The 24,779-nt window shown below is 51.3% G+C and overlaps 1 protein-coding gene across 4 annotated transcripts in view; it reads right to left on the bottom strand.

Moving 5' to 3' along the window:
* NFASC (neurofascin) overlaps positions 1-24,500 on the bottom strand; it is an 80,973-nt gene extending 56,473 nt beyond the window's left edge. For 2 of the 4 annotated variants that reach the window (XM_047753283.1, XM_047753282.1), the window contains exons 1-6: positions 24,320-24,495; positions 17,120-17,137; positions 15,995-16,100; positions 13,562-13,758; positions 12,897-13,019; positions 9,403-9,573 (exon numbers count right to left, since the gene is read on the bottom strand). In XM_047753283.1, coding sequence (XP_047609239.1) covers positions 9,403-9,573; positions 12,897-13,019; positions 13,562-13,758; positions 15,995-16,100; positions 17,120-17,137; positions 24,320-24,410 — 706 coding nt within the window. In that variant the 5' untranslated portion in view covers positions 24,411-24,495. Of the gene's footprint in view, positions 1-9,402; positions 9,574-12,896; positions 13,020-13,561; positions 13,759-15,994; positions 16,101-17,119; positions 17,138-24,319 lie in introns of all 4 variants that reach the window. The other 2 variants (XM_047753281.1, XM_047753284.1) reach the window with 2 other exon arrangements.
* Between the last annotated feature and the right edge of the window lie 279 nt (positions 24,501-24,779).

Below are 24,779 nucleotides of genomic sequence, written 5' to 3'. Positions count from 1 at the left end.
GACCCACGACAGGAACGCCTATTGCCTCTGTCTTTAAAGAACCCCACTTCTTACTTCTGACAGTCAGCTGGGGGAATATCTTTCTTACTTACAGCAAAGAAATCCAAAATTCAAGGGCAAAAGAGATTAAGGGAGAAAGATGTTTTTGTTCTAATGAGCTACTCTGGTGAAACTCTTCCACTATGTTTTTCTTGAATATTGTTCTTACCATCTCAGCTTGGTGGCTATTAAAGTCAGGCCCCAAATGGAAAAAAAAAAAAGAAGCCAGGCTGGAAATTAAGAGGCTCCAAAGGCATCTCAACTGGATTGTTAAGGCCATGAGAAGCTTGACGAGGCATTAGGGTGACACATGGTATCATTAAGGGACAAGAAGGCTGGACTCAGAGGTCATGAAAAAATGTGATCTTATAGAAAAGGGGTTTACATGAAAATTTAAAGGCTAATCCAGCTGATGGCTCTGGGAGCCACTGCTCCCAGGGGAGGATGGCTAATTTCTTTCGCTGGAGACATAGACCCAGGAAGTGTTGGAGACAAAGGTGATTACGCTATGAGACTCTATACGGCGGAAGATGACAGAGTCTTTAGTGCATCACAGGATCTCACCACCTTCTCAGAGGTGGGAATCCAGCCTCTCCAGCTTGATGACGCTTCTCTTACTCTCCCTAATTTTCAGGGCTGGGATCGGATCTAATGTCTGATCAAACTCAGAATCCAGCTGCTAAAGCTCACGTCTGAGGATGCAGGAAGAGATTTCCCATGTGGGCCCATCTGACCTCTATTCCCAGGGCAGTCCATCCTCTCCTGCTCTCACAAGCTGTGGTGCAGGAGTGGGCTCGTGAGTTTCCAGGGGAATCTGGTCAGCAGTCAGCGGTCAGCAGGGGGATGTCAGGAGACACCTCTGCTTCAACCACCTCAAACTGGTTGAATGCAACCCCTGAATCGCTGAATGCAAAATGCCTCAATGGTCTCCTGCAAGAGGACAGGTCAGGATGGCTAAAAACCCAAGTTGCTCCCCTCTGTCAAGTGCTGGGGGTTAGCAGAAGAGAGGTGGAATCAGATGGATTGAAAACCTTTGCCACAAAGAGCTTTTAGGGGCGGCTGGAGTCTGACCTTTGCTGCTTCCAATTCTAAGAACTGAGAATTCACAGGGCTGGATCCCTAGAGTCTCATCTGCCTCCCTGGCTCTAGAAGCAGCTGACCACACAGCCCCCGAACACAGGAAAACTCTTTGTCTAGTAACATTTGATACCTTCTACTGCCAGAAATTCTCTTCCATAAATCTAACCCAAGTCCTTCATGCAAGAGTTGGAGTTTTGTTCTTGGCCAGTTCTGAGGATGGCTGAGATTCGGAAAAGCCTTCGTTTTCTAATCTGCCTTAAAATTTCTCTCTCCATGCTATTTTCTTCCCATAATTGTGCCCGCTTTCCTCCCCTAAGCTGCTCTTCAAGTTCTCCTCGTCCCTCTTAATTTCAGAAGCAAAGAACAATTGTACTTGTACACTAAGCCACTCCTTTTAACACCAGTAATGGTAACAGTTACTAATCAGCGATGTCTCCAACACCATTCTAGGAACATATGCACATTATCCTGCTTAATCGTCACAACAATCCTATGGGGTGGGTAATACACCCCTTTTGCCGATGAGGAGATTAAAGCTCTGACACAGTAAAGGACTTGCCCAACGTCACTCCATGGAATGTCCTGGAGCCTGAGTTTATTTATTTTTTTTTAATTTTTCTTTATGTTTTGTCTTTTTAGGGCCACACCTGCGGCCTACGGTGGTTTCCAGGCTAGGGGTCATATCGGAGCTGTAGCTGCTGACCTACGCCACAGCCACAGCAACGCCAGATCCGAGCCGCGTCTGCGACCTATACCACAGCTCACGGCAACACCAGATCCTTAACCCACTGAGCCAGGCCAGGGATCGAACCTTTGTCCTCATAGATGCTAGTCAGATTCGTTTCCGCTGAGCCACAACGGGAACTCCCCGGAGCCTGGGTTTAAATCCAGGCAGTCTACCTCAAAATGCATGCTCTTAGCTTCCTACCTCCTTGCCTGGATAAATGCTAAGTGGCAAGTTGTCATCTCAGTCAGCTTCCCCCTGCTACTTAGCAGCTCAGGGGGTTATCTGTTCAGAGGACTGACCACCACAGATATCATTAGGTCAATATGTAATTACAGGGTGGCCCTACTGCTACAAGAGACATGCCATATTTCAAAGCCAAGCTGACAGTTGTACTGGGCATTGTTCATAGCACTGTATCTCTCTGTCCAACTCCCTGAACTTAGGAAGGACCTTATCTTCCTTCCTGTTCACTTTCTATTTCTTTCTAGAAGCATTCACGCTAGCTGTGCTTTGTTCAACATATGCCTTACTTTGACTTTATATCCTTTTCATACGTGGTTACCCCATTCTGCTTTGCTTTTTAGGGCCACACCCGCGGCATGAGGAGGTTCCCAGGCTAGGGGTCGAATCAGAGCTGTAACTGCAGGCCTACACCACAGCCACAGCAACTCGAGATCTGGGCCACATCTGCGACCTATACCACAGCTCATGGCAACGCTGGATCCTTAACCCACTGAGCGATGCCAGAGATCGAACCCACAACCTCATGGATCCTAGTCAGGTTTGTTAACTGCTTAGTTGTGAAGGGAACTCCACCCCGTTCCACCTTGGATTGAAGAGCTGAGGTCAATCATCCTGTGAACTCTTGGGAGCTTTGCTTGTTTTCAAAGCCCTGAAAAATTCTTATGACTCCCGCTGACTCACTTATAATAACATCTACCCCTGGTCACAAACTGTATAAATGGCTGGAATCACTCAAACTTATCATTGATAAAATAACTCTACATGCATGGCCCTCTCAATGGTTCATCTTATATAAAGCAAGGAGTTTGGACCAGATGGCCTCTAAGAGACCTTCTGGCTTTGATGAACTCCAGCTCTAAGACTACTTCCATAATAGATCACCCAGAATCTGATTTAGAAAAAAGGCACATTCCACACCAGTGCTCTGGGCCTCTTGACACAAGGGTAGTTGGCCCCGTTATTTTGAAAACAAACAATGCTCAGAATCTAACAAAGGTCCCCTGCTTCCTCGGGCAGTAAATCTCCCTGGCAGGATCTCAGTGTGGCTCTGGCTGCTCGGTGCCAAGTTAAAGCCTTTGCCTCTCTCCCTGGCTCTCCCTCCCTCTTCCCATCCCCCACTCCAGACACCAATCATTGTTTATATCAGCACATCATAGTACAGACACTTCCTAGCTGAGCCCACAATGACTTCCCTGGGGACCTGCAGCCTCAGCTTCCGAGGCATCACTGCTGATGGGGACCAGCTGCCTCTCCGGAGCCAGCAAATGATGATTCCTTTAGTTGCTCAAGGAAAATAAGACATTCTTGAGCCATGGCTGGGGGTAGCTCAGGTGTGGAAACAGCCAATTACACGACTAATCAGCTTGAGGAACCAGTTGTGTGATGAGTTAGAAATATGCCTCATGGAAAATGTTCCATGACTTGCAAATGTGCGGATGGGTGGGCACTGGAGTCTTGTGTGCACTCCCAGAGGAAAGAGACCCAGGTGATTGCAATGGATGGTTCAGCTTTATTGAAACTTACCTTGAAGGAGAACTCAGAGCTAGACTCTTCCTCCTACTTCCCAGGCGGATTTGAAAGGAAAGTGCGATCTGTGAAATGGTACCCCTGGTAACAAAGGCTAGAGCGCAACACGGGCCATGCATATCTGGACACTTAAAAGTCAGCTAAACACGCACTCCAAAGCTTTCTGTGCCCTTTAAACCATTAAGAGGAACGAGACTTCCTGTTTCCTCCTGACTGTGGGAACGGCCCTGTCCTGAGATGTTCTCCATCCATCCACCACTGATTCCTAAGCTTCAACTGACCCCTGCAAGAAGCTCTTTTGAAGTCCTACCCTGGCATGACCAACGTGTGCAGAACTCACAACTGGAGGCTGGCACATTCCAGGAGGTCACACCACGTGGGCCACTTCCACCTCCCACACTGGCCGCCTTCCTCCCAGTGAGCAGCGTTCTGGAGGTGGCGCCTTGGTACCCTGACCTGGCCAACCGGCAGACCTGGCACCGAGCACGCGTTAATGACGCGGTATCAGTCAAGTTAGGCAAACTGGGGTTAGGACAGGCAAGGTTACTCCCAAGGTTACCACAGCGACTCACCACTGTACATGTCAGGGTGGTTTCTTAAGGACGAGTCATTATAGGGGTGGTCTGCAATAAACAAAAGAGGGTGAGCAAACAGGGACCACGACAAGGTCATGGAGGCATAAACGGGAGGCAACAACAGAAATGCAAAGCCACAAAACAACTGGGGAGCACCAGTGGTCTTTGGCAAAGGAAACACACAGCATATGTGGGAAACGAAATCTGCTTGGTGAAGAAAAAGCAACACAAAACAGCCCCCGAAAGGGACGAAAATGTTAAATCCTGCAAAAGAAGGCAATAATAAGTTTCTTTTTTTTTTAATAAAGAAATTAGGCTTGATCTTTAATTGCTTGGTTCCGATTACGTTTTCAAACAAATGAGATAAAAATTAGTGGTATCCCGTAGCAATTTGAACAACTCCTTCCCGGCCAGATCCCCAGGTCCCAGGACTCTGGATCAGGCCAGCTCCTGGGGTGGCTAAAGAAAAAGGAATGTTAGTGAGCCCGGGGGCAGGAGGCAAACCCTACCCGAGCAGAAGCCAACTTGCAAGGAGTGGGAGGTAAATGAGGGGGAGAAGACAGAAAGTAACACGTCAGCAACAGGGTGGGACAGAGGGACCCTTGGCAGCGCCCAGCAATCGTGTGCTACCAGCAATAAGCATCCTCCCACCTGACCAGGTGAGTGCCTGGTGGTCTCTGAGATGTGACTTGGCAGAAAGGCCTTTTTTTTTTTTTTTTGCTTTTTAGGGCTGCACTCACGGCATATGGAGGCTCCCTGGCTATACCTCGAATCGGAGCTGTAGCTGCCGGCCTACGCCACAGTCACAGGAACTCGGCATCTGAGCTGCGTCTGTGACCTACACCACAGCTCACGGCAATGCCAGATCCTTAACCCACTGAGTGAAGCCAGGGATCGAACCGAAAACCTCACGGATCCAAGTCGGGTTTGTTAACTGCGGAACCACAAAGGGAACTCTGAAAGGCCTCCTTCTGAGGAGGCTAGGAGTGGTCCAGACAGGTGGGGAGAGCTAGGCTGAGGGTCACCTTTTCGGATTAGAAAGGGAGTCTGGGACAGAACACAGAGAGTGTGTGAGCCGTGAGGTCTACATTTAGAACAGGGCCTGCTGACTAAGCTAGAGGTTCAGAGATCTCCAGACTAGCTTGGGATAAAGACATTCCTTTAGGAACAAGATTGGTGGTCTGGGCTCCAATATTAGGTAACTGAAACCTTTGGGCATTTAATCTTCAGTGAAAAAGTCATTTCGGAATAGAGCACATAATCAGGTCAACATCCTTCAGTAGTTTTTCATTCTCCTACTACCATCCCCTTCCAGCGACTAGGTTCAAGTTTTGTCTTTTCTTTTTTTGCCATTTCTTGGGCCGCTCCTGTGGCATATGGAGGTTCCCAGGCTAGGGGTCGAATCGGAGCTGTAGCCTCCAGCCTATGCCAGAGCCACAGCAACGCAGGACCCGAGCCGAGTCTGCAACCTACACCACAGCTCACGGCAACGCTGGATCCTTAACCCACTGAGCAAGTCCAGGGATCGAACCCGCTATCTCGTGGTTCCTAGTCGGATTTGTTAACCACTGAGCCACGATGGGAACTCCTAGGTTCAAGTCTTAACGGCAACAACAGTGGGTGGGGACTGGAACAGCAGACTAGATGCCAAGCAGGTGGCCCTGAGAAGCCTGGACCGAGCCCAAGAGCCTGAGGAATGAGGTGCCGCCAGAACATTTGCATATTTGAAGATGGATCAAATACTGTTACAACTCCTGGCGGGGTGATGCGAGCTCTTTTCTGGGACCCGCATTGCGCTGCATCCCAAATTTGCTTAATATCCGGGAAGAAGGAGCTTCATTATTCAGAACCATCCTTTAAAATGGGGTGTGCTGGTGACCTAGTAGCTAAGGATCTGGCATTGTCAATGCTGTGGCTGGAGGTGCTGCTGTGATACGGGTTTGATCCCTGGCCCAGGAACTTCCACATGCTGTGGGTGTGGCCAAATAAAATAAAATAAAATAAAATGAAGTGTGTTGTAAAAGACCTAGCCTGTGTTTGGGAAGTTGGCTTGGGCTTATCTGGAGCTAAAGATGGGAAGTGATCTGCAGAGAGAGGAAGGGTGGCAAAGAGGGAGGGGAGGCAGCCACTGGACCTCGGAGGCAGCGTTTCTCTGCTTTCTGCAGGACAGCGGCATGCACAGGTGACAGGGCCCTTGCTTCATGCCCCCCACGCCACCAGGTGCAATAGAAGGGACCAAGCTCAGAACTGACCTCACAGCTTGTGAATTCTGGAGCACATTTAAGAAACTGAGGGAGACTTTCTGATTCCTCTAAGAAGGTCATTTAGACCATAGCCATTAGAAGGAAGCAGGGTTAGAGCTCCACTGTCTTCCTCAGGGGCAGCCTGCCTTCCTCACCAAGGTTGCCTCTTGGGGCAGAAGGCCCTGTGGGGGACCTGGTGCCCGTGAGGTAAGGACAAAGTGGGACAGGCATCTCTTTGTTATTCTGACTTCACTGTTTGTCTCTGATGGCATCCCCAAGCCAAATTTTAAAATGATTTTACATTGCCCGGTATTTTGTATTAGATGCCTTTGTGTCCTTCCTTTAAAGTCAGTAATTTTTTTTAAAAAAAGAGGCTGTGATAGATTTATTTCTTCCCCAATGGGCAGCCTGTGATAGAACCCCCCCTGGTGAGAACAGTCTTTGAAGCTGTCCCCACTTGTCTGTTCTGCCTTCCACCCCCAGACCTGGTTCTGAAGGTACAAGAAAAAGCTTGTGTCCTTTCCAGGCAGGAAAGTAGAGAGAGCACAACTGAGCTATTTTAAGCAACTGTGCCCAATTCTGGGCTGGCTCGGATGCCCAGGACTTGCTCCCAGCCAACGCTGCCCCTGGGAGAACTCCCGGAAGCTGACAGGGTTCTGTTCCCATCACCCAGGGGACGTCTCAGCTTTTGGAGGAAGGAGTTTTCAGTGGAGTAGGGCTTCCAGAAATGAAGCAGAAACAAACATCCCTTATCTACTCTGGTGGAGAAAATGATGTCTCCGGAGAGTCCAACTTCTAAATGTTGTTGCTCTAACGGCTTCATTCTCCAGAGGAAGGCTCTTCACCACCTCTGGCTCCCTGCTTCTATGCCATGTGACAGTAAGGGCCTCTGCCAGGACTGCAGATGCTCACATGACTTGGTCCCCAAACAGGAGGCAGACTTCGAGCATCACCCAGCCTGGGAGAGAGGGATCCAGGCGATGGCACCGAAGGCTGTCCAGGAGGCATCTTGGCCTTAATGTTCCTGCCCTTCCCACTCCCAACACTGCCTGCTCTGTCCTGGCTCTGGAGGCCACTCTGAGGTCCTGGGCAGACCACACTGTCCTGCCCAGCTCAGCCAGCTGGCAGATAGTCACCCCTGCACTGGGGCGACACCTCAGACAACCCAACTTTCTTCTCAGGGGTCCTCTGGGGGCCTGGGGCCAGAATAAGAACACCAGGGAGAAGGCAGCAAGCAAGCTGAAACTGGGCAACCCTGCCAGGAACATGCGGGGCTGGTCCCTGGGTTGCCGGCCATCCTGTTGGCTATCGGAGTATGGGCAGCTCAGTGCAGGGTGTGGGGAGCTGCAGAGGCACGAGGGCCAGGCTTAGAGGAGGGTGAAATGCGTTCAAAGAGAGAAAGATGGCAGGGGGAAAGGAGGAAGGAAGGAAGGAAAGAGAGAGAGAAAAAGAGGCAGAACAAGAGAAGAAGGAAGCGAATAAAAAAAGGGAAGAACATGAAGAGAAAGGAAGGAAAAAATTCGCACCAGGAGGGAAGCTCCTTCTCACTCGGCTACCACAGTAGAAACTGGGTGTGGGGCTGGGCTGGCTTTGAGCACCCCTGGTTCCCATCACAGGCAGGGCCTGGTACGGAGAGAAGAGCCTACCTGTCCCGAGTGAGGGGTGAGCTCACCCCCTCTTCTCCCTCACCTCCTACACCCACCCAGGAGGCATCATCAACCACCCATCGAGGGACTCCAGGAAGTCTGAGCTCAGCCTCTTTTTCTTCGATCAGTGGAAATGGGCAACTCTGGCATGGGGCCCTCTGCTTGCCAGCCCCCACTGCCTCTGTCCATGGTATTGAAAACACCATTCACGGCTGAGTCAGATGAAGGTTGGGGGCAGGAGGGCTTTTCTACGGAAGGCAAGTTAAGCCACAGTATAAACTAATATAGTCACTTTCAGTGTCCTGAGCAGGCTGAGGACTTTGTAGCCAAACTTGCAGGCCAGCTGGTCCCTGGCAAGAAGTGTCTCTCTCTCTCCTAGTAAGGGGCCACCGATGCTAGAATGGGTCAAGAAATGCTGATTCACTCTGGTGGCAGCCAAACAGAATCAGGGAATAAAAATGAAAACAAATAAAACTGCAACATAAACTTGCAACTTGCAAACACAGCGAGTCCATATGGTCCGGCATATACTTATTACAGAATCAAATACAATTCATCTTGCTGTACTCACTATTTTGGATATTCTAAGCTGTGTTTTTTTGTTTGTTTGTTTTTGTTTTTTTGTTTTTTTGTTTTCTTTTTAGGGCCGCACTCACAGCATATGGAGGATCCCAGGCCAGGGGTTGAATCAGAGCTACAGCTGCCAGCTTACGCCACAGCCATGGCAATGTGGGATCCGAGCCGTGTCTGCGACCTACACCATAGCTCATGGCAATGTTGGATCCTTAACCCACTGAGCGAGGCCAGGGATTGAACCGGAATCCTCATGGATCTTAGTTAGTTTTGTTGACTGCTGAGCCACGAAGGGAACACCCTCTATGGTATTGCTTTATTCTAGAAATAAAGATAACCAAATAATAACTGGAAATAAACATGAGAGAAATGCCAGATGACTGCTTACAGTAATGCCTCTCAAATTCTGGCGTGCTCTATAACACCCAGAGAACACATGAAGCCCAAAGAGGCCCAGGACTGCCAGGCAGGAGAGGCCTGGGCTTAGGTGTGGATGCCAGGTTCTCCAGGTGATTCTGCTTCCACCAAAGTTTGAGAGGCACTGGCTTAGAGTAAGACCGAGTTTAACTCAAGGCTCCAGAATCAAGAGATGCTGTTAAAGTCGTTCAGACACAATGAGCTGGAAGGATTTCTAGGTCAGCCTCATGGACAAGGCTCCTCCCAGACCCAGGTGCCTGGGGCTGCTCGGGCTCAGCGGGCTGCTGCCCCCAGCCCCGGCTCCCAGCCCCGGGGAAGGGGCTTGCACTTACTGGTGAGAACTTTGAGGTTGAAGGGGTTCTTCTGCTGGATGGTATGGGTGAAGTGGAAGCGGGCATTGCAGCTGTAGTCCGTCTGCATATCCTGCAGCATCACATTGGAGAAATACAGGTCTCCATTATGGCCCTGGGAGACACGCTTGTCTTGGGTGATGGGCTCCATGGCTATAAGGAAGCAGAGGTACAGTGGGAGGTGAGCAGTAACGGCAACAGCAATAAAAACCATCGGACTTCTGGCAACTGAGCACCTCCAGAGGGGCAGGTGGGGGCCAAGAGCTTGACCTTGATTTCATCCTCTCAACTCGGAGGCAGGGCTTATTCACATTTTAAAGATAAGAAAGCAGAGGATTTAACATGATCTGGGTTGCAAGAGCGGGAGGGAAGAGAGAGTAGGATTTCAATGTAGACTTGCCTGCCCCCCAGGCCCAGGCTCTATGACCACGCTTTTCTATCTCCTGTTCATGCCACAAAAGATCTGACTCGCTCCAGGTCCAGAGGGAGGAAACACAATTCTCCAGATGCTCCGCAAGTTGGGAGTCAAATTCACCTGGCTGATTTTTTAAACCTCCACCCACCCCCGAGAATGAGAAAAGCACCGCCAATTATAACTGTAAGATCTATACCAATCAACAACGCACACCATCCGTTTTAGGATACCTCCCAATTTTAAGAGAGGTTAAAATATGAAAATGTGCACTTTTTTTTTTTTGTCTTTTTAGGGCCGCACCCGTGGCATATGGAGGTTCCCAGGGTAGGGGTCGAATCGAAGGAAGCTATGACTGCCAGCCTACACCAGAGCCACAGCAACGCGGGATCCGAGCCACGTCTGTGACCTACACCAACAGCTCATGGCAACACCGGATCCTTAACCCACTGAGCGGGGCCAGGGATCAAACCCAGGTCCTCATGGATACTGGTTCGTTTACCGCAGAGCCACGATGGGAACTCTGAAAATGCGTACTTTTTAGAATTAAATAACAACATCCTAGGAGTGGCTGAGAATGCTGACTACATTATATTTTTTCAAGCACCACATCAGGTATAAAATCAAATACTCAGATTTCTAGGCTGTTAGGTTTGTAAGAATATACCTAATAAGGCTGACTACTCATAGGTATTTCCTTTTTATCCCTGAAAACTGTTTCTCAAGTTGCCGTTTTTTTCTCTTAAAAAGTGGTTTTAATCAATTAATTAATTAATTTTTACAATGTTGTGTTAGTTTCAGGTATATAGTTTCAGTTGTACATATATAAAAGAATCTGAAAAGAATATACATATATTTTACATATACATATATGTGTATATGTTCTTTCATGTGTACGTATACATAGGTACATGTATACATATTAATTTATACATATGTTCTTTTTCAGATTCTTTCCAATTATAGGTTATTACGAGATTACTGAATGTAGTTCCCTGTGCTAAACAGGAGGTCCTTGCTTTTTACCTCTTGAGTCACCATTTCTTAGAGCATTTCTTAAATGTGAATGATGCCTACTTTCCAATAATGGGCAGTCAGCTTTTCAAATCATTTATCAAAGAGTTCCTGGTAGGCCTACTATGTGTCAGGCACCACACTAGGCCCTGTGGAGAGATGAATAAGAAAGACAGTTCCTGCCTTCAAAGTGCCTGTGGTCTAGCAGAAGAGACAGCATTTAAATGCAATGCAGTGAGGCGAGTGAGAAGCCCCAGGTAAGAAGGGGGTGAGCTGAGAGAAGGAGCACCCAGTCCATTCTGGGGGTTGAGCTGAGGCTTAAAGGCCGCATGACATTTACCAGGGAGAAGAGAAAGGAAAGCTAGCAACAGTAGGAACAGTGCATGCTAAAGGTAAGGACCACAGCCTGAGCAGGGGAGGGAGGGTGGGGAGGGATGAGGGGGTAGGGGAACGGATGGAGACTCAGACAGGACCAGATCAGGAAGAGAGCTATGTCCCAGGGAAAGGACTCTGGACTTTATCAGAGGTGACGAGGAGGAAATGAAGGACTTTGAGCATATGAATGAATGAATCAGATTTACTTTTATAGAGAGAACAGGGGGAGTTCCTGTTGTGGCTCAGAGGAAACAAACCCAGCTAGTATCCATGAGGATGCAGGTTCAATCCTTGGCCTCACTCAGTGGGTTAAGGATCCAGCATTGCTGTGAGCTTCCATGCAAGGTCACAGACACGGCTCAGATCTGGTGTTGCTGTGGTTGTGGCACAGGCTGGCAGCTGTAGCTCTGATTCAACCCTTTGCCTGGGAATGTCCATATGCTGCAGGTGTGACCCTAAAAAAGCAAAACCAAAAAACAAAACAAAAAAAAACCCCAGGGAGGCCAGGTATGGATGATTATTGTAACCCAGGGGAAAGTTGATGGTGGTCATGCTGGGGAGATGGCAGAGAAGAAGGAAAGAGGAAGGTCATGAGATTTGCTCGGGATGTAGCACAGACACAGATTGGTGATAAGTGTCATGCGGGGCTTGAGAGAGAAGAGTCCGAACTGTTGGCTAACACACCAACCCTCCAACCTGTGGCCAGGCCACTCTCCCCACAAATGACGAGACAAGGGAGGGACAACGATGGAGCACAAAGCCCTCCTCACCTCACCAAACAACTGAAAGCAGCCTCCTTTAGAAGCAGATTAATAAGAGTTCAGAGACAGACAGAAGATGGGTGAAAGGCAGGGAGGGGGAACCAAAGATTGATGGGTGGATGGATAGGCAGAGAAGAAGGGGACAGGAGGCATTCCGGAAATGAGGGAGGAAGGAAGCCAGGGAGATGCTCAGGCAGCAAGCAGTCCTCTATCCATCTTCATAATGCACCCCCCCCCACCTTATTTTGATTGAAAACACAGCAAGAAACAGTGGTCCAGGGCAGTGAAGTGAGCCTCTGTCCAAGACCGAGCCAGGACAAGCTCTGAAGGATGGTACTCTGTCCCCCTGCTCTGAACACCCAGTCTCCCCATCACTCCATCAAAAGTTTCATTCTCAAATCTCCCATCCTCCAAGAAGAGGGAATCAGAGGAAATCCAGATGGACCAAAGATTAAAAGAGCAGGCTTGGTCTCAACCTGCCTTCCGTTGGCCGACTGAAAACCAGTTTCTCTCCAAGTCCCATTCCTTTTGCTCTTTCTTTTCTTTATCATCACAAATATACCAGGCACTTGCTGTGTGTCTGGCCCTGTTATAAGCCCTTTGGAGGTATTAACTCATTTATCCTTACAATAATTCTATTAGATAAGTACAATTATCAGCTCTATTTTTTTCCAGAAGTGTAAACTGAGGCCCAGAGAAGTTAAGCAACCTGCTCAAGGTCACACAGCTAAGAGCAGCTGGGCTAAAAAGTGAGCCCCAGCAACCTCTTTCTGCAAAGCCGGTGCTCTCAGCCACATGGCCACCTCCTATCTACTTCTCACGAGCCAAGGTCTTCTAGCCCTGGGAAGATGCCTCCCCATGGAACGCCTCCTAAGATTAATACAGAAATAAAACACCAGGTCCCCAAGACTTACAGCTGCTCATCCAGAAGATGACTGGAGATGGAAGTCCAGGTGGAGGGTTGCACTGGAGCGTCAAAGGAGCACCTTCTTGAACCACGACAGGGTCTAGGTTTTCCTTGGGCCACAGGGGAGATTCTGGGGAGAAACAGACCAAGGAGGATGCAGTGAGGGCTGGCCTGGGGCAAGGAGCAGGGCTACAGGCTGGCAGGAAAGGAGGGCAAAGAGAAGAGGAAATGGGAGAACAATGGGGACTCAAGAACAGGACAGGGCCCTTGAGACCAAGTGAGGCACAGCCCTTGAAGGGCGGGAGAAGCAAGGCCTTTTGTCTGAACGGCTGCATATCTTTTTTTTTTTTAATCTAGGAATGTTTTATTATTATTATTTTTAATAGTTATTTCCCCATTACAATTTTTTTTTTCTGCTGTACAGCATGTATATCTTTAAAGGCTCCTCTTCTTCCCCGCTCTGTGCCCAGAGTGGCTAGTGAAGGTGTTCAAGACTGGTTTGGAAGTGTCCTTTCCCAGGAATCTTTTTGAGTTGGGGGAGGGGGTTGCACTCTATTCAGAAGCAGAACAGCCAGCAGGACATGCACGGAGTCAAGGGGGGGGTCAGCCCTTCTGGATCCACCCTCCACTGGCCCTGGAGCAGGGCATCCTGGCCCCGCCCCACGCACTCACTGGACACCTGCAGGCGGATCCTATTGGACAGGGCTGTGCCAAATTTGTTGCGGGCGAAGCACTGGTACTCCCCCTCATATTCCTCTGGCCGCCCGCCGCTGCGGAAGTCGATCACCAGGGTCCCAGATCTCCTCCTCATCGACACCCGGGGGTCCTTGGCGATGTTGAAGAACCTGCTGTTGCGAGTCCAGTGGAAGCTGTGGACAACATTGGGGGGTGGTTCATGGGAGGAGGCGGTCAGGGACAATGAAGAGTAGTAGGGTCGGGGCTCCAGACCTTGAGCTCCAGGCTAGCATCTCAGGACCCTAGTCTCTGACTCAGGCCCACAACCACCCCTCCAGGCTGATGGGGCCCAGCTCTGGCTGAGCAGCAGAACCTGCCAGGATGCCTGATAAAATGCCACGTCCTGGGTCCCACCCAGGTGAATCTTTGGAGCAGGCAGCTGATATAAGCAGTTTTACCCAACCCAGGCTGGGAGTCATGGCTCTAAGGGACAGACACCAAGGAGCCCGGGGGGACTGTGTTCTTTGGGAGGAGTAGGCAGGGATTTTGATTTTTTAAAATCCAGAGTCAGCTGCTCCTTCCACCCCCAAGCATTCCCCACCTACCTCCCACCAGGAATGCAAACCCAAATTCCTATACCCAACCCAACCCAACCCAACCCAAACACAGCAGGGGGCCAGCTCTGCCCCTCCTGTGTCCTTATTCCTTAAAGCCAAAGCGAAATGGCCCAGGTTTTCTACGTTCCTGATCAGTGGATGTAGATTATAAAACCACGGCTATACATTATGGCCCAGGAGGAACAGCTATGAAAGGAAAAGCAGCCTTAATAAAACTGAGCCCTGGGGTGAAGACACTGGAACATCTCTCTGCTTCCCCAGGGAAGGGGAGGTGTGTGCGTGGGTGGGGGGGGGGGGGACGTGTTATCTGCAGCTCCCCAGGACCTACCTGCGGCATATGGAGGTTCCCAGGCTAGGGGGCAAATCGGAGCTACAATTGCCTGCCTACGCCACAGCCACAGCAACGCCAGATCAGAGCCGCGTCTACCACCTACACCACAGCTCACAGCAATGCCGGATCCTTGACTCACTGAGCAAGACCAGGGATCGAACCCACACCCTCATGGATACTAGTCGGGTTCGTTTCCACTGCGCTGCAACAGGAACTTCCCTCAGGACCTAATCTTAAAAGAGGTAGGAGCAGCACTGGCCGCTCAGTGTCAGAGTCATTGTGCCCGCAAAAGACTATGGGAGAAAGAGCAAACCTAAGGAGCAAGATCACCGATGCCCTGCGTGACCCGTGATCATGGGCAAGAGAGGCCCTGCTTGTTCCTAGGCTCACAGCTCTGGGCTCGACCATCTCAGGCACACTCGGGGTGGGAGGCAGAAGTGGGGGACCACACACCTGAGGCTCCACCCTGCCTCATTTCTCCTGCCGACAGACACACCCTACATGGGGTCCTGTCCCGTCTGGGTCTGCATCCAGCATGAAGCGCCTGAAAGCTCCGGCCTGTGGATGCTGCTTTGCAGGTGGTGGATGGGCAGCTCATCCTCCTCACCCATGCTTATCACTCGTGAGAAACGAACCTAGCCTGGGGCATCGGAGCCCTGGGATTGAGCATTTCACCTCTCAGCGTCTCCATTTCGCTTCTCTTCCCAAGGCCATGGGTCCTTCCCCGAAAGACAGTGGTGGTTGAACAATGCGAGGAACAAGATCTAACACAGAGCCTGTTACAGCAGACCTGCAGCTCATGTGATCCTGAGATGCACATGAATAAGCAGCGACCAGCTCAGACAGAAAGACTCAAGTTAGCTAGGAAGAAGAACTTCCTACAAGCGAAGCGTGGGGTGGATGATGGGAACACAGGCAGCAGGAAGAATGTTATATTCAAAGTCGGAACCCTTCATATCTGGTCCTGGCTTTTTGGTGTGAACTTAAGCCAGTTAAGGTTTCTGGCCCCTAGTTTCCTCATCAGCTAAATTTCCTATTTACCCAAATTGTACCTTCTGCCTAGTGGATGCCTGATGCACCTTTTTTGCTTTTCTTTTTGTTTTCTTCTTAGGGCCGCACCCGAGGCATATGGACGTTCCCGGGCTGGGAGTCAAATCGGAGCTGCCAGCCTAGGCCTACACCACAGCCACAGTAACTCAGGATCCAAGCCGCATCTTCCACCTACACCATAGCTTGAGGCAACGCCGGAACCTTAACCCACTGAGCAAGGCCAGGATGGAACCGGATCCTCAGGGACACTGTGTCAGGTTCTTAACCACTGAGCCACAATGGGAACTCCCATGATGGACATTTTTTGAATGGATATATTTAATTTGAAAACTGCCACAACTATCATCAGCCTTGGGGGAAGAGGACAATTTAAACACTCTTTGAGGGCCCCTTTCCCTGCACCCAGCTTGGATTTACCTGCCACGCACTCACCTGGGGGCAGGGTTCCCCTTTGCTTCACACTCAATCAAGATGTTATCACGGGGATCCACGATGTGGTCCTTCACCGACTGCTTGGTGATGGTCGGGGGCTGGGACACTGCAACAGCACACAGTGGATAGTCAGGGCTGCAGGGACCTGCCCGGGTCCCCAACTTGGGGAAAGGCCAAAATTCACAGCTTCAGGGGCCACACAGACAAGCAGGCAAGCAGGGGGTGAAGAGTGCCCCGTTCTAGAGACCCAGCTCCTTTAACAGGGTGGCAGGAAGGGGGTGTTAAAGACTAAGCATAAGAAGAATTCCTTTAAGAGCTTTTTTTTTTTTTTGTCTTTTTGTCTCTTTAGGGCCACACCTGCGGCATATGGAAGTTCCCAGGCTAGGGGTTGAATCAGAGCTGTAGCTGCTGGCCTACGTCAGAGCCACAGCAACGCACGATCTGAGACGCATCTGTGACCTACACCATAGCTCACGGCAACACTGGATCCTTAACCCACTGGGCGAGGCCAGGAATCGAACCTGCGTCCTCATGGATGCTAGTTGGGTTTGTTAACTGCTGAGCCATGACAGGAATTCCAAGATCTTATAGTATCTTTATGAGAAACTTAAGGCCAGGCTTTTGTTTTACCCAGTCTTATATTCCAATGTTTAGTACAATGCCTCGCATACAGGAGTTCTTGATAAATGTTTGTTAAATGAATAAAAGAACCCAAAGTAGCTCAATTTCTAGAACCTAGTGGCCATGAATCTAGTGATGCCTGGAGGGTCAGCAGCTGGCCAAACTGGTGAGAAAGGAGCTGAAAGACACTTTAGTTCCCAGGGACCTTCCCAGGCACTTGTCTGTAGCCAAGGAGCCCGTTCTTCTGGCTTGTAGTCCTCAGCTCCAAAGTTCTCCCCTGGAGGCTGGGGGAGCAGCAGCCTTGCTGCTTCTCTGCCTTTCCCATCAATGGGATGCTCGGGTGAGCCTCTTCCCTCCCCTGTGGTAGGGACCTCACTACAGGGCTCTGTGTCAAGCAGACCCCCCGGCAGGGTGGAGGAGCCACTAGCCCCCCTGTCTCCCACCCCTCCTCGCTGCCCTCCAACCTCCCAGAGGCACAAGTGCAGACAGGCACCGGGGACTTACGCTCATTCTGAATGCTTGCTGTTAGTTCCGATGGGTTAGCATTGTGAGAGGAAGAAAAGAAGACATCAGTTATCGGTTATGGGACATGACTGACCGCCCAGGTGGCCTCAGGCCCCAGCATGCAGGGGGAGGGGGAGGCGGGCCTGGGGAGGGCACTCTGTGTGGCTCTCTCCTCCCAGTGGCCTGGCTCAGTGGAAGAGCCAAGCAGGGGTGGGGCCAGACCGAGCAGGTGCTCCGGGGAGACGGCGAAGCCTCCTCCCAAGACCAGACCTCACAGTCGAGCGGAAAGACCAGCTGCTGACAAATGAAGACATCTTCAGGGAAGCCCCACATCAGAAGAGGCAATGCTGCTCAGTAGAGGCCAGGCTCTGAAGGGGCCACCTGTCACTTCCAGATACTCTGGAGGAAAGCAGGCTCCTTGGCCAAAGGGTGAGGGTGAGGCTGGGGGAGGCCAGGGAAGGAGTGGGTTTGAACCACTGCTAGAGGGTGAAGGCAGGAGGCCAGCCAGGTCAACAGGCCTCATGCCTCCCCCTTCTTTTTTTTTTTTTTTTTGTCTTTTGTCTTTTTAGGGCCCCTGGCCTATGCCAGAGCCACAGCAACGCGGGATTCAAGCCATGTCTGCGGCCTACACCACAGCTCACTGCAACGCTGGATCCTCAACCCACTGAGCAAGGCCAGGGATCGAACGCACAACCTCATGGTTCCTAGTTAGATTCGTTCCTAGTTAGATTCGACGGGAACTCCCTGCTCCTTTTTCTCTTTCACACCTGAAAGCATGTTCTCTCCACACCATCTCCTCCTGGTTTATCCTTTGGAAAACCCGAGGGACAGATGAATTATCATTGCTTGCTTGCAGCAGAAGTACATAGCAAGGTACTTCTATGGAAACCCTGCCTCCGAAAGCAGAGCCCGCCACTCCTTTCTGTGCTTTTTACAAAGGGGTAAAGGGACCGGTGACACAAATGTCCCCCAGCCCTGACATGAGATATGCATGTGCTTGTGTACAGGTGTGTGTGTGTTTAGGGTTTGGGCTTCTCACATTTTGATAAGCATGTGAATCACCCAGGGGATCTGGTCAAAATGCAGCTTCTGACTCAGTAGCTCTGGATAGGGTCTGAGATTCTGCATTTGCTTTGTTTTGTTTTTTGTTTTTTAGGGCCACCTGTGAGGCACGTGGAAGTTCCTAGCTAGGGGTCAAATTAGAGCTGCACCGCAGCCACAGCAACGCAGGATCTGAGCTGTGTCTGTGACCTACACCACAACTCACAGCAATGCTGGATCCTTAGCCCACCAAGAGAGGCCAGGAATTGAACTCACCTCCTCATGGATACTAGTCAGGTTCATTTCTACTGAGCCACAACGGGAACTCCCAATTCTACATTTCTGACAAGAAGCTAGGTGATGCTGTTGGTCCACACTTTTTTTTTTTTTTTCTCAATGGTTGCACCTGCAGCATATGGAAGATCCCAGGCTAAGGACTGAACCCGTGTCTCCACAGTGACCCAAGGCACTGCAGCCAGATTCTTAACCCACTGTGCCACAGCAGGGACTCCTGTGGACCAAAAGGTTGTAGAGGTTTTTTTGTTTGTGTGTTTCTCCTTTTTACAGCCGCACCTGCCACATATGGAAGTTCCCCAGCTAGGGGTCAAATCGGAGTTGCAGCTGCCAGCCTACGCCACAGCCATGAAAACTTCAGACCTACGCCACCACTTGTGGCAATGCCAGATCCTTAACCCACTGAGCGAGGCCAGGGATCGAGCCCACATTCTCATGGACACTATGTTGGTTTCTTAACACACTGAGCCACAACGGGAACTCTGGTTTTAGAGGTTCTAAAGGGTATGTGCTTTGTGGGGAGAAGAGCTTAGTTAAAATTTGTGAGTGCTTCTTGGGGGAAAGCTACTGGTGAGCCACGGTGACCTTAAAGCTGACTTGGTCACAGTGAGACATACAAGAGGAGTTTAGGGGCTCAGAGAGGGGGCAGCCTGGAGAAAGTAGAGTTACGAGAGGACCAAGGGAGGCAAGAGGAGCCAGAAGAGAGAGGGACAGAGAGGGGAGGTAGAGGTTGGCAGGGACAAATGCCCTGCTACACACATTGCCAGTAAGTGACAGTCTTGAGAGTAAGGGTCACAGTTTTCTTCCAGTGGGCCAGGGCTTGTGTGGCCCGCTTGAGTACTGAACAGAAAACGTATCCGCTTTACCATTTGTCTGGGGCAGGCTTGGCAGGAAACAAAAAGGGGAGAAAATCCAGGGAAAGAGCAGAAATCTATGGTTTCTGGACACCTCCTCCATGGAGCTCCCCACTATAGCATCTTCATCCTGCCAGAATGCTTCTCCTGCCAGGGCCCAAGAAAGGTAATTCCAGGGAGCCAGTGGGGTTGGGCAGAGAGGGGGATATGGGGGGAAGGGGCCACTGACAGGAGCAGCAGGACGGGCCCTGAGGTACCCCTCTGGCCACCAGTCCAAGCCTCTGGTTTCTTCATCTTAAGACACAGTTGGCACCTCCTAATACCCAGTTGGTGGCTCTGACTTTGCCCTAGATATTAAGTCTGACAAAGGGTCTGCTTTGTCTACATGGGCTTCAAGCTTCTCTTTGATATAGTCAAAGGCTGGTGCAATGGAAAGAGCCCTAGACGCTGCCCAGGGAATCTCAGATTCTTTTTTTTTTTTTTGTCTTTTTGCCTTTTCTAGTGCTGCTCCTGTGGCACATGGAGGTTCCCAGGCTAGGGATCGAATCGAAGCTGTAGCCACCAGCCTACACCAGAGCCACAGCAAATCCGGATCCAAGCTGCATCTGCGACCTACACCACAGCTCATGGCAACGCCGGATCCTCAATCCACTGAGCGAGGCCAGGGATCGAACCCACAACCTCATGGTTCCTAGTCAGATTCGTTAACCACTGAGCCACGATGGGAACTCCAAGGGAATCTCAGATTCTTGCAAGGGCATCTCAGGTCACACAGCACGTTCGTTGCAGCATTGGAATGAGGACAGTCTCTCCCACTGCCTGGCTGGGAGCTCTTTTTACAAATCCATCCTTGGCCAGAGAGGTGAGCTGGCCAGATGGAGCCCTGGCACTCTGTTCTCCTTGAAACTTTGGACAGAGCTTGGGGGACCCTCAGGATGCTGTCCCCAGCCCCACACTGAGATCAGGCCAAGATCCCATGGAGAAACACCCTGCCTCAAGAGGTAATGACATCGGCTGTCATGACCATTGCTACCAAGGGATTTTTTACAGGGACACGATCAACCTGGAAGACATGCCACCACATAGAAGACAGAGGAGACAGACTGCCTAGGGACAAGGGCGATCCAGCTAGTCCTGTGAACGCCCTCGTCCCCTATGTCACAGCACCTGCCGTTCCCTCCTTCTATGGAACTCGCTGGATGACAATGTCGAGTGGAAAATGAATTTGCTCTCTTGGCTTCCAAGGGGAAGGGAAAGTCTTCCAATGGGCTCTGCAGGGGGTGAGGCAGATGCCTGTCCAGTCTGCGAGGTTTTTTTCTTTTTGGCCGTGCCCACAGCATGTGGAAATTCCCAGGCCAGGGACTGAACTCCAGCCATAGAAGTGACAACGCTGAATCCTTAATCACTAGGCCACCAGGGAACTCCTACAAGATTTCTTTATTCATGAACCTCTTTTCTTTCCCTGGCTCGGATATCGACCACCCCTGGTACCCATCCCTTGGAGTGTGTGTGTGTGTGTGAGTGCATGCACGTGTGTGTGTGTGTGTGTGTGTGTGAGGCCATCCCGCAGCACTATTGGGATGACAATGAGGAGGAAATGTCCCTCCTACACTACTACCCTCCTCTGTGGGTTCCCAGGAGAAAAATGCCGAGCTCCTTGATGGGGACAGGGAGACAGAGGGGCAGGCGGCCAGCAGACTCACTTTTTTGGCAAACATCACTCTGGTGGATGGGGTGACCCTTTGCTTTTTCCAAAGGTCACACTGTTCTCCTCGGGGTACAGAGGGTGGGAGCGCGTGTGACTCCGCTGGCAGAGCAGTGGGAGTGGGAGGCCGAGTGTTCAGTGAGGGATTGTATCTGTAACCCGGCCCAAGGGGTCTGTTCCAGGAAGCCCGCTGTGCCCCAGCTCCCCAGGGCAGAAGCAGCGCCCCCATCTCAAGGCACAGATGATGCCCCCTGCCACCAAAGGGGAGGGCACACCAGGCGGGAGAACATCTGGCCTGAGCCCCTCAGCCCCTCCCAGCCAAGACACAGAGGAAGGGAGGAGTGTCTGATCTGAGGTTATTCCCACTGGCCGTTGTGAATAACCCTGCATGAATATGGGGTGCAGCGACCTCTCCTGCCTTTTGTGACAACACCAATGGACCAGGAGGTTGTTATGTCAAGTGGAATAAGTCAGACTGAGAAAGAGCAATACTGTATGTTCTCACTTAGATGGAGAATCTCAGAAAGTCAAACTCAAAAGAAACCGACAGGAGGATGGTGGTTGCCAGGGGCTGGGTGTGGGGGAAGCTGGAGATGTTGGTCAAGGGGTATAGACGTTCAGCTCTGAGACGGATAAGTTCTAGGGATCTGACGTACAGTAATGGCCACTGTAATTCACTATACTGTGCTATACACCTGAAAGTTGTTAACAGATCTTAGACGTTATTACCACACACACACCAAAAGTGTGTGAGGGGATAGATGTGTTAACTAACCCTACCATGGTGATGATTTTATACTGTGTCTGTGCCTGAAATCACTGCACACCTTAAAGTGACATCTATGTCAATAACATCTTGATAAAGCCGTGGGAGGAGGGGAGAACGGGCTGATCGTTCCCCAGCCCATTCCACTGGCCTCAGCCCAGGGCGAGATGGAAGGATGGGCTTCCTGGGTGAGATGGAAGACACGGGAGGCGTCTGTCATGCGGGGCCCACAAGGAGGGGAAATCCTGGCTGGAGGTGGTGGGGAGGGGGTCTCTGCCCCGGCTAGTGGGGGTGCTCTGAAGTGCTCGCCTCGCTCTTGTCACTCTGGAGATGTCGCTGTGGTCGCTGTGCCTGCTGTACCCAGGGAGGCCAAGTATGTGTGAGGCTCCCAGTCGCCCGCAACACCAGTTTCCCACCGACAAAGCTCAGGGCACAGGGCATATCCTGGCCCTGCCACTAGGAGCTGCGGAAAACAGCTTTCTTTCTCTGCACCTCAGATGTCTAACCTGTCAGCCAAGGAAATGCCCCCTTCGTGGATTAGCTGTGAGAGTTGCGAGAGATGATGCCTAAATGCCACTTAGCACTCTATCAAGAACATGGCAGCTGCTGTTCTGATGAGTTCCATGAGGAACTAAAAGGAGGCAGGATTCCCAGAGGTAGGGGTGTGGCATGTTCTAGACCAGACGGGAAGTTGAGAGACCTGGGTTCTTCCCATGAGTCCATCACACCTTTGCGGTGTGACCCTGAGCACGCAGGGACCTGAGTTCCCATGAACACACAGGGGAAGGGGTCCTTCAGCCCCTCCTCAAGGACACTGAGGTGGGAGGTCAGGGTCCTGGCAGCCCTCTGCCCCATGGCCAGTACTCCATACACACTGACTGCAGGGGGGTGTAGGTCCTGCCCTGGGGGCTGCTGAGCTTTAGATCTCCAGATTCCTAATGCAGATGCCAGAGCCATCTGTCTGCAGGTTCGCCTTACAGGAACCCCTTGTCCTCTAGCCCCCAGGGATCAAAGGGACAGGTGAGGGAGTGAGGAGAAGTGGCGGAAGAGAAATGAGCCTTCACCACTTTCCTCGTAACCCAATTTCCGCCGCACCCCCCTCCTCTCCAGGGACGTGGCCTTATCATGCTCCGTATTAGATTGTCTGCCTGGGACTGTTAATGAGAAACCATCCTTGAGCCAGCAGTGCAGATGGTCTCCATGGAAACAGTCCCCTTCATCACTCCCCTCCCCCTCCTCCCTGTGCGTGCCTGTACACACACACACACACACACACACACACACACACACACACACGCACACACACTTGGGGACATCAGGAGGGCAGCGGGCCCTTGTCCATCTTGCTTCGGGTCCAACTTAAAGTTCCTACTGGCCTTCTTGCATCCAGAAGCACCCACTCCTCTGGGAAGCTATTCCTGGTGAAGTGGGGGAGGGGCAGCCGAGATACCGGGCTCCTTTTCTCATGGCTGTGCTGGTTCCAGGCCCCGGGGGGTGGCTTTGGCTTTGGAGAGCTCCATGGGGACTTGTGGGAGGCTCTCTCATGCCCCACCCCTCCCCAGACACCTGTCACATGGAGAGAGCCCAAGTCAACGTTGGCATCATGTGGGTCCCATCTAGTCCCAGTGTGTCCACGTCACAGCACCGGGATGCCAAGAATCCTGGCAGAAGCGTCAGAACTGCCAGAGTTGGGGCAAAAATGGTACATGCCCAAACGCAGGGCTAAAGAGCATGGCTGCCGTCAATGGGCCATTTACGAAGGTAACAACAGATGTGACTGGTGGTGATGAGGCGGCTGTTAGATCAGCATTGTAAGCTGTGCTTTAAGATCCCGATGGCCAAATAAGGTCCCTGCCACCACCACCATGGGAAACAGATGTCATGGGTTTCACTTTCCCACTTTACCATGGGGAAGTTGAAAACAAACAGAAGGAATCAATGCCTGGCTCTCCCACAGTGACGTTATAAAGGGGCTCTATTTTAATGTCTCATTTAGCTCTGGTCTTTTGCAAGAATAATCTCCTTCCCAACCCTCCCCAGGCCATCTGTCCTCCTCATCACTTCAGCCAAAAGGACCTGGAGAGAGGAGAAAGGCAAAGAAGAGCTGTCTGCACTGCTTGGGCCCCGGAAGCTCTACTTAGATGCTTAAGTCAAGACCGCGGAGGGCGGTGGCGGGGGGTGGGGGGTGGGGCATGGAGGGAAGAACTCTCTCGAGTGACCCGGAGGGAAGAATTCTCTCGAGCGACCCTCAGACATCTGAACACTCTGCTGCCTCTAGTCCCGCTCACCAGGCTCTGGGCAGCCATCAGTGCGGCCACAGCCCTGAGAGACGACACGGCAACTTCAGGCCTCATGTTCCCAAGTAGGAGGTGACCTGCATTGATCCTTTGGAGGGAAACCCAGCTCTGCATCCAGAAGCCACTGCTCCCCCTGGACCCAACCTTCTTTGAATGGTCTTCACTCGCCCACCCTGACCTCCCCGACCTTCCAACCCCTCTGCCCTAAACCAAGGGAATAAAAGAGGACAGAGCAGGACTCACGATCCATAGGGATCTCGATGGCTGTGCTGAGGCTGAGCAGGGAGAAGAGGAAGGCTGCATGGACCCAGGGCGGTGGCTGCTGCCTGGCCATCCTCGGCACTGGGCCTCGGTCCCCGCTCCCCGGCCCACGGGGTCTTGCTGCCTCCAGCCGCTGTAACTGGGCCTTCTGGACAGAGCTCAGCTGTGGAAAGAAATATGATGACAAGTGAGTTTTTCTTGAATTCATGGTTTGCTCTAGCAATCGCACAGGGTCTTGAGGACTCAAGGGTCCCTGTGGTCACAGACCAATGTTCTAATACAGGGTTTCTCAACCTTGCACTATTGACTCTGGGGACCCAACAATTCTTTGTCTGGAGAACTGTCTCGGGTATTGTAGGATGTTGAGCAGTGTCCCTGGCCTCCATCCACTAGATGCCAGCAGAGCCCACTCCTGACCCCAATCCAAAAAATGTCTCTAGGA

This window comes from Phacochoerus africanus, chromosome 11 (genome assembly GCF_016906955.1).
Source record: "Phacochoerus africanus isolate WHEZ1 chromosome 11, ROS_Pafr_v1, whole genome shotgun sequence".
NCBI classification, from domain to species: Eukaryota; Metazoa; Chordata; class Mammalia; order Artiodactyla; family Suidae; genus Phacochoerus; species Phacochoerus africanus.
Note: the sequence above shows the minus strand (reverse complement) of the source record. Positions and strands in the feature narration are given on the sequence as shown.